Genomic DNA, 12,834 nt, shown 5'->3' on the forward strand with positions numbered 1-12,834 from the left:
TGACGAAGCGGATATCGTCCTCTTTTGGAAGGCCAAACAAAGTAGTTTCGCTTTCACAACGAAACGCACAGCGCAACGAAATGGCAGCAGCGGCAACAACAATACTACAGCGATAAAAGTTACGCCGCCTTTCTTTGCGTGAACATTTGGGCGGGGTTATGCAAATCTTCCCACATCGTGACGTAGACATGTGGGGGCGTATTAGAATGAGCCGTTTTTGGTAGGCGTGGTTGACTTAACTTTTATGAAGAATATCTCTTTGGATTTGAGACTTTAGTCTTTGCAACTTTACAGATCTTCTTTATGCACCAAGAGCTTGTAACACTCCAAAGAGAAGAAAAATTGAAATCGCATCATATGACCCCTTTAAGATACTTTTAGACACCATATTGCCTGTTTTTGCTCTATTTTGACAACAAAAATAATTCCAATCACAGCCACCGTATAGCACAGTTTTGCGGCTGTGAGCAATGACGGTGTTTCGTTCATGAATGAATCAACCGTTTAAATGACTCGGTTCAATCGCAATGACTCACTTATTAACAGTGACTTGCTGACACCTACTGGCGGTTTTAAGTTCACATTTAAAGTATCTTTTGATTTTTATATATATATTTTTTTTTAATATAATTTCAAATGAGTATTCAACATTTTATGTCTTATTAAAACATTATTTCTGCATTTGTAACTGCAGGTTAAATGCATTCATGTCCTGCATTAAACAGTGTGTAATTTTGTTGATACTGATTTAATTTGTCTAGTAACAGCACAAATGTCTTATTATTCTAAATAAACGATTCCTTTAATTAAAAAAAACTGGTTTGAGATTTATAGGCCTATCCTGGGGTGTCAAACTCAATTCCTGGAGGGCCGCAGCCCTGCAGAATTTAATTCCAACCCTGCTCCAACACGCACCATATAGTTTTCAAATAAGCCTAAAGTAATTTTTACTCTGAGTAAATTTTAAACAAGCTACTTTTTACTTTTACTTGAGTAGATTTTTAGACTGGTAATTTTACTTGTGCTTAAGTAAAATTTCATTAATGTAATGGTACTTTTACTTGAGTAGAATATTTTCGTACTCTTTCCACCTCTGCCATTCAGAACTTCTACTAGCCAAAACAAAAATATCAGAAATAAACAAGATTATCAAAGTCACAGCGTAGATTTAAATGTATTTATATTTTATATTAATATTTATTATTAAATTAAATCGGTTAAATCAATTTAAGTGCTCAGCTGTTTCTTCACCAAAGTCATATTGAACATATTGAAGCCTTACCTCTATTGACATCTATTCAAAATATTAGTGTTGACTAATATTAGAATATTATATTCAAAAACATTAGTGTTGATGGCAAATGTTCAAGGCGTCAATCCAAAACAGTCAATCTAATCACCATACAGACAAAAGTTCACTTCAAGAATAAACAAAGTGGTGTCAATAAGTTTGAATTGAGGTATAAGGTTGAATTAAGGTCAGAACATATTTGGGTCACACTTTATATTGTGTCCATAATACCAGTGTACTTGCATAGTAACTAAATGTGTACGTAGTATGTAACCACAGTGTAAGTACACATTGGTACATAGTACCTACACCTGTAATATTTCTGTAACTACACACATAACAACCCTCAGGATGGTTTGTGTAAGTACAAATGTGTAACAGGACATATATAACTACATTTTGTAACAACAATGTATAAGAGTAATTGGAACCATTTGTTCCAGGGGGTGGAGATGGGTAGGTTTAGGGGTGGAAATGGGATCCAGTATTGGTTCCAAATCACTGTATTTCAAAGAAAATAATGTGAGTGACGCTGTGGCATGCATTATTTTGAACAGTAGTAGTCATAGTTGGGTGCTGCCAGTGTGAGTACAATCATATAAAACAGTGTTCAAATTTTCAAGATGACCCCGTTTACACTGTGTGCTAATATGTGAGGCTCCTTATAAGGGAAGGGCTGTAATAGTGATGACATGCGTATACATTTTTTTCAAGTCATGCATTCCCTGAGAATTGAAAATCGCTGTTGTTAGTGCCATGCTCTACTGTTTGAGGAGTCTATAGAAAGGTTCAAATAAAATCAGAAAGTTTAGAGATGATTCAAAGTAAATTAGAACAATGTAATTTGGGGGTAAATTACTCTGAGCAAAACACATTTTTGTATTTATATTATTTTTATTTTTGGGGTGATACTGGATTCAGGCAATTATTGGTGACATTCATATCTTGGTGATTTTACTCTATTTTATCTTTCTCTCCATACAGGCTTGTTTATAAATGGTTCCTCCTATTGTACAAGATCAGCTACACCACAGGCATTGTGGGCTATACTGTTGTTATGTTCACCCTCTTTGGCATAAATCTTATATTTAGGTGAGTTGTTAAGCTTCATGTTTAAAAGCACTGAATCATTTTATTATTGTTGTTTTTTTTATAAACATCGATTTCAGGTTAAAATGCATAAGAATGTATAGGAAAGTGTTTGTTTTGGATTCTCTAACTACTGTTCACCATCTCTTTTATGTTTTTCATAATTTTAAGACTTTGCTTTTTTATTTATTCTTAATTTTATTAATAATAAATGTAGTTAATAAATTGTCATGTGACAAATGTAGTAAAAGTACAAATAATTCGTCATTTTTCAAATAATAATAATAATGTTATTAAATCTGAAATGCATTATTTTAGTCAGTCAACAAAAGAGTTAGTCAATTAAAAACTGGAAAAATGCTGCTGAAAATATATATCAAATAGTATGTGACGTATGTCACCTGGATATGCTAGGACAGGTATTGAGTGTTTAGTAAACAGGTAATCCATGGTCAGATTAATTTAGGGGGAAGGAAGCATAGCAAAATCCATTTTATTTATTAATGTTTCCTTGTGATGAGGGATTGTGGACACATATGGGTATAGATTTGTTTGCTACAATAATAATAAATAATACAAAAATCTGATTTCATACTCAAGTGTGGTGTGCATAATGCAGTGCATTACTTTACAACCTCACAATCCAACCAAACCAAATTAATCATCAAACATTCTTGATTATTGATAATTATTAATCATATTATTAATCATATTAATAGGTTTCACAAGCTAATTAAAAGGTTAATGTATGACGACAACAATCCAATAGACAATTTGGAAAAGTAGTCCGCTCGACATCGAGAACCCTACACTCTGACGTCCAGGACACGTTCGCAGAGGCTGTTTAGGGGACATGTACGGGAACGTTCACAGGATTTCCAGCTGCCATTTGGGATATAAGGACTTTCGCTCTTTGTCCTCTGAGTGTCATTTTATTTTACTTCTAGGCTAACCAAAGACAGAAGACACATTGTAAGGAGAAAAATGTTTATTTTAACTGAACAATTGTGAAGTTGCGGTGCTCTTTCCATGTATGTATGTATGTATGTGTGTGTGTGTGTGTGTGTGCGTGTGGTTGTCAGCGGTTACGTTAGTCCGAAGTCAATTCTCCCCATTGTTTTCTAACCTAAAACAACAAAATTAACACATTCAGTAGTAAGGCTTGGCTATATGACCTAAAATCAAAACCTTGATTAATTGAACACTTTACTTCGATTACGAGTATTGAACGATTATTTATTTATTTATTTATTTATTTATTTATTTTTGCCCTCATAGCTCATTAGGTCTGTACTGTAAATTTACTCCGCCATTAAAGGTGGGATTTTTTTTCTAATGAGAGTGCATTTTAAAATAATTGAAGGAAACAAACTATTAATGGGTATTTGCTGAATATTTCAAACAACTGAAATAAAGCACATATTGTTTGAAAAGACGTCTTATGAAAGAAGTCACATTTCAGTTTTATTGTAAAAAGCAAGTTTCCAAAAAAAAAAAAATAATAATCAACAAATAAAAAATTTAAAACAGCTTTCCTTCTTTGCAAACAAAATGAATCAATGAATAATGCCATGTCAAAAGTAGAAAATAACCAGCATGAATGACAGAATGACTTCTCCGCCACGTAGCCGTCAAATACAAAAGTTGACGTGCAGACCTACTACTGTAAACCAGAGCTGGCTCTGCTGTAAACAAAAGCTCGTAACGCTTTCCCCGCTTTCCAGGGTCTTCTGTTTTGGAACTGACATCATGAGCGCGGCGCTGCATGTAAAAGTTTAAATTCTTTCTTTTAGCGCGCCACTCACGTGTGAGATGCTGCAAAAGACGCCAGCACAACGCATATATAGCACCGACTACACACGTGGTAGTATGGATTAAAAAAACGAAATAACCGACATGGGAAAATTACTTCAGTTAGAGGTTCTGAATTTCGGTTACGATTTATTTTCGATTTATATCGTACAGCCCTATTCAGTAGTGTTATGATTTTATGTCTTGGAGTATCGTTTGTCCATAGAAAAATGATTTGTAAAGACTGTTGACAATTTGGATTTAGACAAAGCAGTCCGAAATTTAGCGCACATTTGAAAATATCCGTCCCAAATTGACTTTTTGCTGCATAGGTGCCTCAGTGTGTATTTTACCGTATGGAAATTCAATATTTAAGTTCAATATCTGTCGATATTATATACATTTAATCATTTCAGCTGTACATGCTAACGCTAGCTTTGAAAGTGTTCACATAATGGTCAGCAGCCGTACATGACGGACAACTTCAGCAAACGTTTTAAAAGGTAAACTTTTCATAAAATATAAACATGATATACACAGTGGTTACAGTAGCTAGTAATGTCTACAAATCTACAAGTTAAAATACCTTTTCAAAAACTCAAAGCCATGTCTGAGGAAATCACCGGGAGGACCATTAAAGGGGTCATATGATGTGATTTCAATTTTTCCTTTCTCTTTGGAGTGTTCCAAGCTCTTGGTGCATGCCGGATCGGCGTTCAGGTTCCGCCAAAGCGGAGTCCATCCCAGGGTCATCACATGTGGTTGCCGCAAACCCGCCCGCCACCCTCCGATCACTCACGCCCGCCGTGTGTGACACTGTGTTTCGTTGTGAAAGCGAAACTACTTTGTTTGGCCTTCCAAAAGAGGACACAACTAGAAATCAGTGTTTAAGTTGTATTTACAACACTGTTCCAGAACAGTTCAACCCAAATATTCAGATGTGTCCAGCGCATTTTATGGAGGACTGTTTCCTGATCCTGGTAGAGTAGACTACAGTGCCAGCCGTCCTGACTCACAGACTGTAAGTAAATTTTTTATATTTAAAGGATTTGCCACTGACGATTCAAAAGCGAGTTTTGAGCAGTGTAGAGTAGCGCTTGTTGTTTGTCATTTCTCCGATCACAAATGCAGACATGGTTTTATTTTTACGCGGCGCGATGCAACGCATAAAAAGACAGTATATGTCATTATAATCCGTCCTCACTGGATGCAATAAATGCCTCATTTATAATTGGTTTTAATGTTTTTGTCTCGTCACGCCGGTCGGACAAGGCATCACAGTATGGTAAGGGGCGTAACATTTCCGTCACATGCTTCTTTTTAGCAACATCATATGACCCCTTTAACTATCACTACGCAGCTGAGTGTTGCTATGGATACATGCTGGATGCCTTCAATAAGGTTCAATATATGCTCCTGTTATGGCATTCTGCCGTGTTCTATCAGCCAAGCATGCGAGTTATATACTAGAAAGGCTTTACTTACAGTGCCGATGATTTATTCCCGTTGATTTGTTGATTCTTCCCGTTGCTTGATGTTATTGATGAGGGTGGACTAGTTCTTTACATCCGCTGATGTAACTAGCTCGTAATTATATGAACTCGTAACTATATCGTAACTCGTAACTAACTCGTAATTATATGAAAAGCAATATCAAGATATAAAAAGAACAAAAAGGATATACCATGGTATATATACCATGGAAAATAAAATGCGACACTAAGCAAACTTTCTTCCCGTAGAAAGCTGTATTGGCTTGGCGTCCTCAGGTAGCGTGCTCCTGTCTAACACTGGCAAAGCCAGTGACGCCATCAAACGGTGTCGCTAATAGCTACTTCCTGCCAGGTTCCTTAAAGAGCCTACACCGTTAATTTGGCTCCTACAGCTCCCTTACCGGAAATGACGTCACATTTCTGAAGCGTGAAACATAAACCACACGAGCCAACTCGATAAATATAATGACACGTGATAGATTTGAAAATAAAAACTTTTTTTGGTATATTTCAACATAAACACATCGCTAGACAGGTAATAAACGCATCTAATTAACATTTATAAATAATATTCGGTGGAAATGTTGTAAGGACATGTAACTGTTTCTTTCTTCTTTGATGTGTTTAAAGAGAATAAAAAATATCAAAATGAGATTGGTACTGCCTGTTGTTTATTAATTCCAGTGATGACTTTCTACTAAGTTGTTTATTGACATTGTACGTAGTCATGTCGCCAGAAATTAAGTGATCACCGTCCCAATGTGCACTGAGCCAGGGAACTTACCACAAAGTCCCTTTAAAGTGCCCCTATTATGCCATTTCCAATATTGCCTTTCATGCAGTGTGTAATGTAGCTGTATGTGAATGTAAACGATCTGTAAAGTTGTAAAGCTGTCCATGATAAATAAAGTTATTGTCTCCCAAAATAAAGAATCAAATCTGAACACCTGAAACGAGTCGTTAGTAATTCGAATCTCACTTCCGTGACGGCTACACGTCACGGGGTAACACATTGGCATAAAGCGCGCCTATGGTCTACGTTGGCCAGCCACGAACAACTTGACCCCGCCCACAAACACGTCATTCTACTGATGACTGCTTCTCTAATCTCGGGGATTATTCATTTATTTGGACCAGCTGCTCCACTGAATCACAACCTGTAAGTATGATAAATAATAGATGTTTATATTTTCTATAGAGCGTTCAAAATACAGAACTATTGAAATAGGCGTATTGTTTCCGACACGCGCTGTACGTCGTAGAACAATCACAACAGAATAGGCCATCTCTCCAATCAGAGCAGAGCGGGCTCACGGATAGGAGGGGTTTAGAGAGACTGAATCTTTGAACTGCTTCGAACGAATCGTTTGAGAATCGCAGGAAAATGAGGGGATATTAAATGCATATTTTAAGAAAACAAAAGCGTTTTTTGACCTTGCATGCATGTAATCCTATTGCAGGAGACTCCCAAAGCAATATTAGGAACCATAAAAATGGCATAATAGGGGCACTTTTAAGACAAGTCATTTCACTCGGCGGCCATCTTTGAAATGCCTCTCGGGCATGCAAGTGCAGCTCCCATCTCTTTGAAAGGAGAAACATCAAATTCTCAAACTGTTTACCAAGCTTACGATTAAATTTCATATTTGAAATCACCAATGAAATCTGACAACAACTGCCTCATAAATGTTGTTCCTTATGGTCAAATAGCATTTTAAAAAGCTTATTTTTCAGGCTAGATCAGCCAGTGCGCATGCGCAGTACTGAGCGCACGTCTCAGAATGCTGACTGTTTCTATAGCAGCTGGGACTTCTAACGGCAGCTGCAGTGACGCGCTGACATTAGCGATTGGCTCTTTTACTCAGAGGGTGGGGCTTCCTTCGATAGAGCGGCCATATTGAGCGTTGCCTTTTTTTCAACATTCAAAACTATATGAGTGACACGTCTTGAGTATTCTATAGTCTTTCCTTACCAGTGACCGAATTTGTGTACACTATCTACTGATTCACGAGCTTGAGAGCTAGGGAGCTAATTGAGCTCCCTAGCTCCCAATGTCACTTGATCATGTGCATTTGATCGTCACTTGCTTGTAGCCTATCTCCCAATGTGGCTATATTACACTTTTTTTGTATAGCAGTCTTAAAGGGCACCTATTATGCACTTTTACATGGTGTTTGGACATAAATGTGTGTAGCGAATCAGCTCATGGGGAAATATGAATAATTAATCATAACTAGTTATAATTAATTATAAATAAGGGGACTGTGACGATTTGTTAATCTAATGAATAACTGATTTGTTAAATCAAATGAAAAATTGTGTTTTTGATTGGTCCAGACGCTACATGTGTGTTGGCAGTGTGTGAACACAACCACCCTACACTGATAAAAATCCACCCATTCCTCATTATTTAATCCCCTATCAACCAAATCAGTCTCACTTGGCCTGCCGTTTTGATTCTCTATGCAATATGACATCACATTGCATAGGGCCGGGCCACGGGGGTTGATTGACAGCACAGCACTTTCCGCGGTTGTACGCCGTCCTCCATTTTGTCATTTTGTTAAAACCGGGAAAGAAAGATTGACTGAATTGAAACTTTTTCAATATAACTGAATATAAATATGTGTGGAGAGTTAAGCTGTGCTGTTGTTGGCTGCCACAGTAATGGCAATAAGCTAAGGAATTCCTTTAAAGTACTTGTTTTGTGTACCAGAAAACCTGTCATGTCCGGCGCTGTATGCATGGCTTGCAGCGCTTAAGTTAAAATACTGAGTGTAAAATAAAATGTTAAAATGTGTGCGCTTATATCCTGTGAAATTCGCCCCGTTCGGGAACTGTATATGCACGTGTGCTCATCTGTTTTCAATGCAGCTAACCTCACTTCGCTTCATGTCATCTTCCCACTCATTAAACTATGACAGGTCCTTTACTGCAAAAAGACGCTCACTGCGACACTCTAAAGCAGTGATCTTTGCTATTTTTTTCATGAGAGCCACACTTACAGGTCAAAGTTAATAGGAGAGCCACTTTTACTGCAAAGTATCAAGTTACATCCAGTCATAAATGGCATGTCTGCTTCTCAATCTGTCATCCCTGAACATATAATATGCAATGCAATATACAAAGGAGTTATTTAAAGTTATTTGCTTCTACATTAGCCCATCATGTATCAAATCATCCAAAAGCACATTCGGCGTTAAGAGCTGGAAAGATTGCCAAAACAACTCCGCAGTGAGTCAGTATCATGGACGTAAGGGCAGAGCAAGTTTAAATATCTTTCTAGTCTATATTTCCATCTTGTAATTCCGCTGTTTTGGATATTTTTTAAATATAAATTATTTGTAATAGATCAGACACTGACTAACTTATTCATGTATTTATGTTCTCATTTAGCGAGACAGCAGACGTTGAAAACACTGTGCGCTTCAGTATGTGTGTAGTAAATGAAACCACGCGTCTGTGCCATTCATTCATAAAGAGACACGCAGGATTCATATTTAAATGGTATTTTTGCAGGTTAATATTTACAGATACCAGTCAATATTGCAATTTGATTTAAGTGTAATGACCTTCTTTTGATTTATTCACCCAAACTTTGACAAATTCCGTGACATTTCGCGTTATACAGTAAATTCTGTTTTTATGACTGGATTCCGCGATTCCGTCCACGTTTTCTGCATCGCAGAAATCATAGGGCCATAATTATAATGGGTTCTATTGTCTTTTGTCGTGTCGCACCACGACACTCTGGTGTAGACATGGTGTGAGTTTTTTTTAATGGCTTAGTTATAGCCCTGCTTGTTTTTAATGTTTTTTGCCATGCGATGCGAGCCACAAATTAAAGCTTGGCGAGCCGCGCAATGAGTAACACTGCTCTAAAGTGATGAAACTATGGTGCCATGTGCTTTTTAAAACCATTTTCATAGGTTTCACGTTATATTGTTGGCTTGGAAAATATGTAAATGTGCATGCCCAGTAACCACAGCTGTATCCCTTCCAGCCTTAACCACAAATCAGACAGGAGAGTAGATCAACTTCGGTGGACTTAAACTTAAAATGGTGTGTTCCGCGGTTGAAATAAAATACTTTCTGATGTTTATTCATGTTCATTTCGTGCTTTATGTAAATATGAAAAGACAACACGGTGAACCAGTGTTGAATACAGTGATCTGTCACGACACATTAAAGAGCCACAAAACGGTATTTATTGTTTGAATTTCTTTCAAAATTACAAAATTTGAAAGCTAAGAGCCATGAGACCTTGTTTCATATCAGAAGTAACCTGCTCTGTCTTGTCTGTCTGCAACTTGTCAGTTTCCTCTGCTCTGCGATGTCGTCACCTTTATTTATATAGCGCTTTTAACAATACAGATTGTGTCAAAGCAACTGTACAGAATTAATTAGGAAAATAGTGTCAATGCAAAATGACAATAGTAAACACTCAATTTTCAGTTAAAGGCAGTTCATCATTGAATTCAGTGATGTCATCATCCAGCTCAGTTCAGTTTAAATAGTATCTGTGCAATCAAGTCGACGATATCACTGGACAGCGGCAAGGAACCAAAACTCCATCGGTGACAGAATGGAGAAAAAAAACTTTGGGAGAAAACAGGCTCAGTTGGGGGGCCAGTTCTCCTCTGTCCAGACGAAACCAGCAGTTCAATTCCAGGCTGCAGCAAAGTCATATTGTGTGGAGGACTCAGTTGGTTCCTGTGGTCTTGTCCCGGTGGCCGTCTATGAGACAAGGTCTTCACTGGGGCTCATCTAGTTGTCCTGATCTCCGCATGACATTCAGAGCTGTAGAGGTCCTCTCTAGGTGCTGATCCACCATCTGGGCTGGATAAGTACTGGATCCGGGTGACTGCATTGACCATCTGGTCTGGATGACTGCAGTGTGACCATCTGGTCTGGATACAGACTGGATCTGGTGGCTACGGTGACCTCGGAATAAGAAAGAAACAGACTAATATTAGCGTAGATGCCATTCTTCTAACAATGTAGCAAGTACATCGGGTGTTATGGGAAGTGTTCCCGGTTCCGGCTGTCCTAATTAATGCAGCCTAAAAATCCTTTAACACATTTGAATATTAGAAATGTTAGTGTTATGTGTAAGCCAGGTTAAAGAGATGGGTCTTTAATCTAGATTTAAACTGACAGTGTGTCTGCCTCCCGAACAATGTTAGGTAGGTTATTCCAGTTTATAGTTTGGGCGCTAAATAGGAAAAGGATCTGCCGCCCGCAGTTGATTTTGATATTCAGTTGAGACAGTCTCTTTTCAACAGGTCAGGTCTGCCCCAAAAATTCGTCCAATTGTCTGTGAACCTATGTTATTCTGTGGCCACCACTTAGACATCCAGCCATTGAGTGATGACAGTCTGCTGTGTATCTCATCACCACGGTAAGCAGGGAGGGGACCAGAGCATATTACAGTGTCTGACATCGTACTTGCAAGTTCACACACCTCTTTAATGTTATTTTTAGTGATCTCCAACTGGTGAAGTCGAACATCATTAGCGCCGGCGTGAATAACAATCTTACTGAATTTACGTTTAGCATTAGCCAGCACTTTTAAATTTGCCAAGATGTCAGGCGCTCTGGCTCCCCATAAACATTGGACTATGGTGGCTGATGTCGTTTTATTTTCACGTTCCGTATAATAGAATCACCAATAACTAGAGCACTTTGATCAGGTTTCTCAGTGGGTGAGTTACTGAGTGGGGAGAACCTGTTCAATGTTTTGATCGGAGCGGAAGAGCGGTGTTTTGACCCGCGACTATACCGCCTCATAGTCACCCAGTCGCCCTGCTGCGGAGGCTCTGTAACCGGAACCGAACAATGTACAGGACTCCCTGAACTAGTTGCATCCAAAGCCGTTTCTAGAGCCCTCACATTCTTACTATCCTCAATTAAAGTTTGGATGCGTGTCTCTAATTCTGAAACCTTCGCTGTCAGCCTGACTATTTCCCTGCATTTATCACATGTGAATCCCTCGTCGCAGACAGAGAGACTATACATGTGGCAAGCGGTGCAAACAACAATAGCAGGAGAAGAAGCCATTACTCACCGTGATTGATGAATGATTCTGACTTACCACTGTTGTTTGATGAACTTGTGAAAATACGGAGCGAGAGAGAAAAAAGGAAAACCGCAATAGACGCGAATGGAAACGCGAATGTCAAGCTAACCGGCTAACGAATGCTAATACGCTGCACTCGCGGTTTTAGAATAAAAATCAACAATCAAATTAATCAGATTAGTTTGATATATATGATATCAGAAATAAGGTGGGAATTAAGTTATATTTTATCACTTTCAACAACAGAGAGTGATAGTAAGATAGAGATTCAACAGAAAAGCAGAGCTACACGGAGCTACAATTACAAACCACTCTCCAGCCCGACAGACAGGAACCTAAAAACCTGGGAGTTATAATGGATAGTGATTTTAAATTGGATAAACAAATTAATTCAGTAATTAAACCTAGTTTTTTTTTTAGTTGAGGCAATAATCCAAAGTCAAGTCTTTTGTCTTTTAATTATTTTGAAAGGGTCATACATGCTTTTTCTCGACCCGTCTTGACTATTGTAATGGCCTGTATGTAGGTATCAATCAGGCCTCCCTCAAACGTTTACAGATGGTACAAAATGCCACTGCTTGTCTGTTAACAGGGACAGACGTCTGTTAACAAGCACATTCTTGCTGAAGAATTGATTTTAAGGTTTTAGTTTATAAGTCATTAAATGGACTGGCACCAAGTTACCTAAGTTACCAAGTTACTAATACAGCCGCATGATCCATTGAGAGTACTTAGGTCTGCTGACCATTTGCCATTTAACTCCGTATGAGAGCTGTTTTATGTATTTGGTTAGTGTTAATGTCTGTTATTTTATTATCTGCAAAAAAAAAAATTTGATTATGCTTGTACAGCACTTTGGTAAATGTTGTTTTAAAGTGCTCTATAAATTAACTTTGATTTGATAATGTAAACTAATTGCACTGTAAAATAAATGAAAATAAATATTTCATAGGTATATTATTGTTGTTTTACACTACAGTAGGGAAATTACAATACTTCTTTCCTAAGTTCTATACTTTAAAGAGATATTTTGAATTTGGGCTGCAGTAACATTACCCATTTAAACCGCTAGCTGTCAGCAATTCATACTG

At 37.8% G+C, this 12,834-nt stretch overlaps 1 protein-coding gene across 1 annotated transcript in view; it reads left to right on the forward strand.

Annotated features, from left to right (window-relative positions):
* rnf121 (ring finger protein 121) overlaps positions 1-12,834 on the forward strand; it is a gene marked incomplete at its 5' end in the record, with an annotated part of 59,947 nt that overhangs the window by 18,002 nt on the left and 29,111 nt on the right. Inside the window, one exon of the mRNA XM_016487403.1 lies at positions 2,276-2,383. Within this exon, the coding sequence (XP_016342889.1) occupies positions 2,276-2,383 (108 nt within the window). The remainder of the gene's footprint in view (positions 1-2,275; positions 2,384-12,834) is intronic.

This window comes from Sinocyclocheilus anshuiensis, unplaced genomic scaffold (assembly GCF_001515605.1).
Source record: "Sinocyclocheilus anshuiensis isolate Anshui unplaced genomic scaffold, SAMN03320099.WGS_v1.1 scaffold1621, whole genome shotgun sequence".
Taxonomy (NCBI): Eukaryota; Metazoa; Chordata; class Actinopteri; order Cypriniformes; family Cyprinidae; genus Sinocyclocheilus; species Sinocyclocheilus anshuiensis.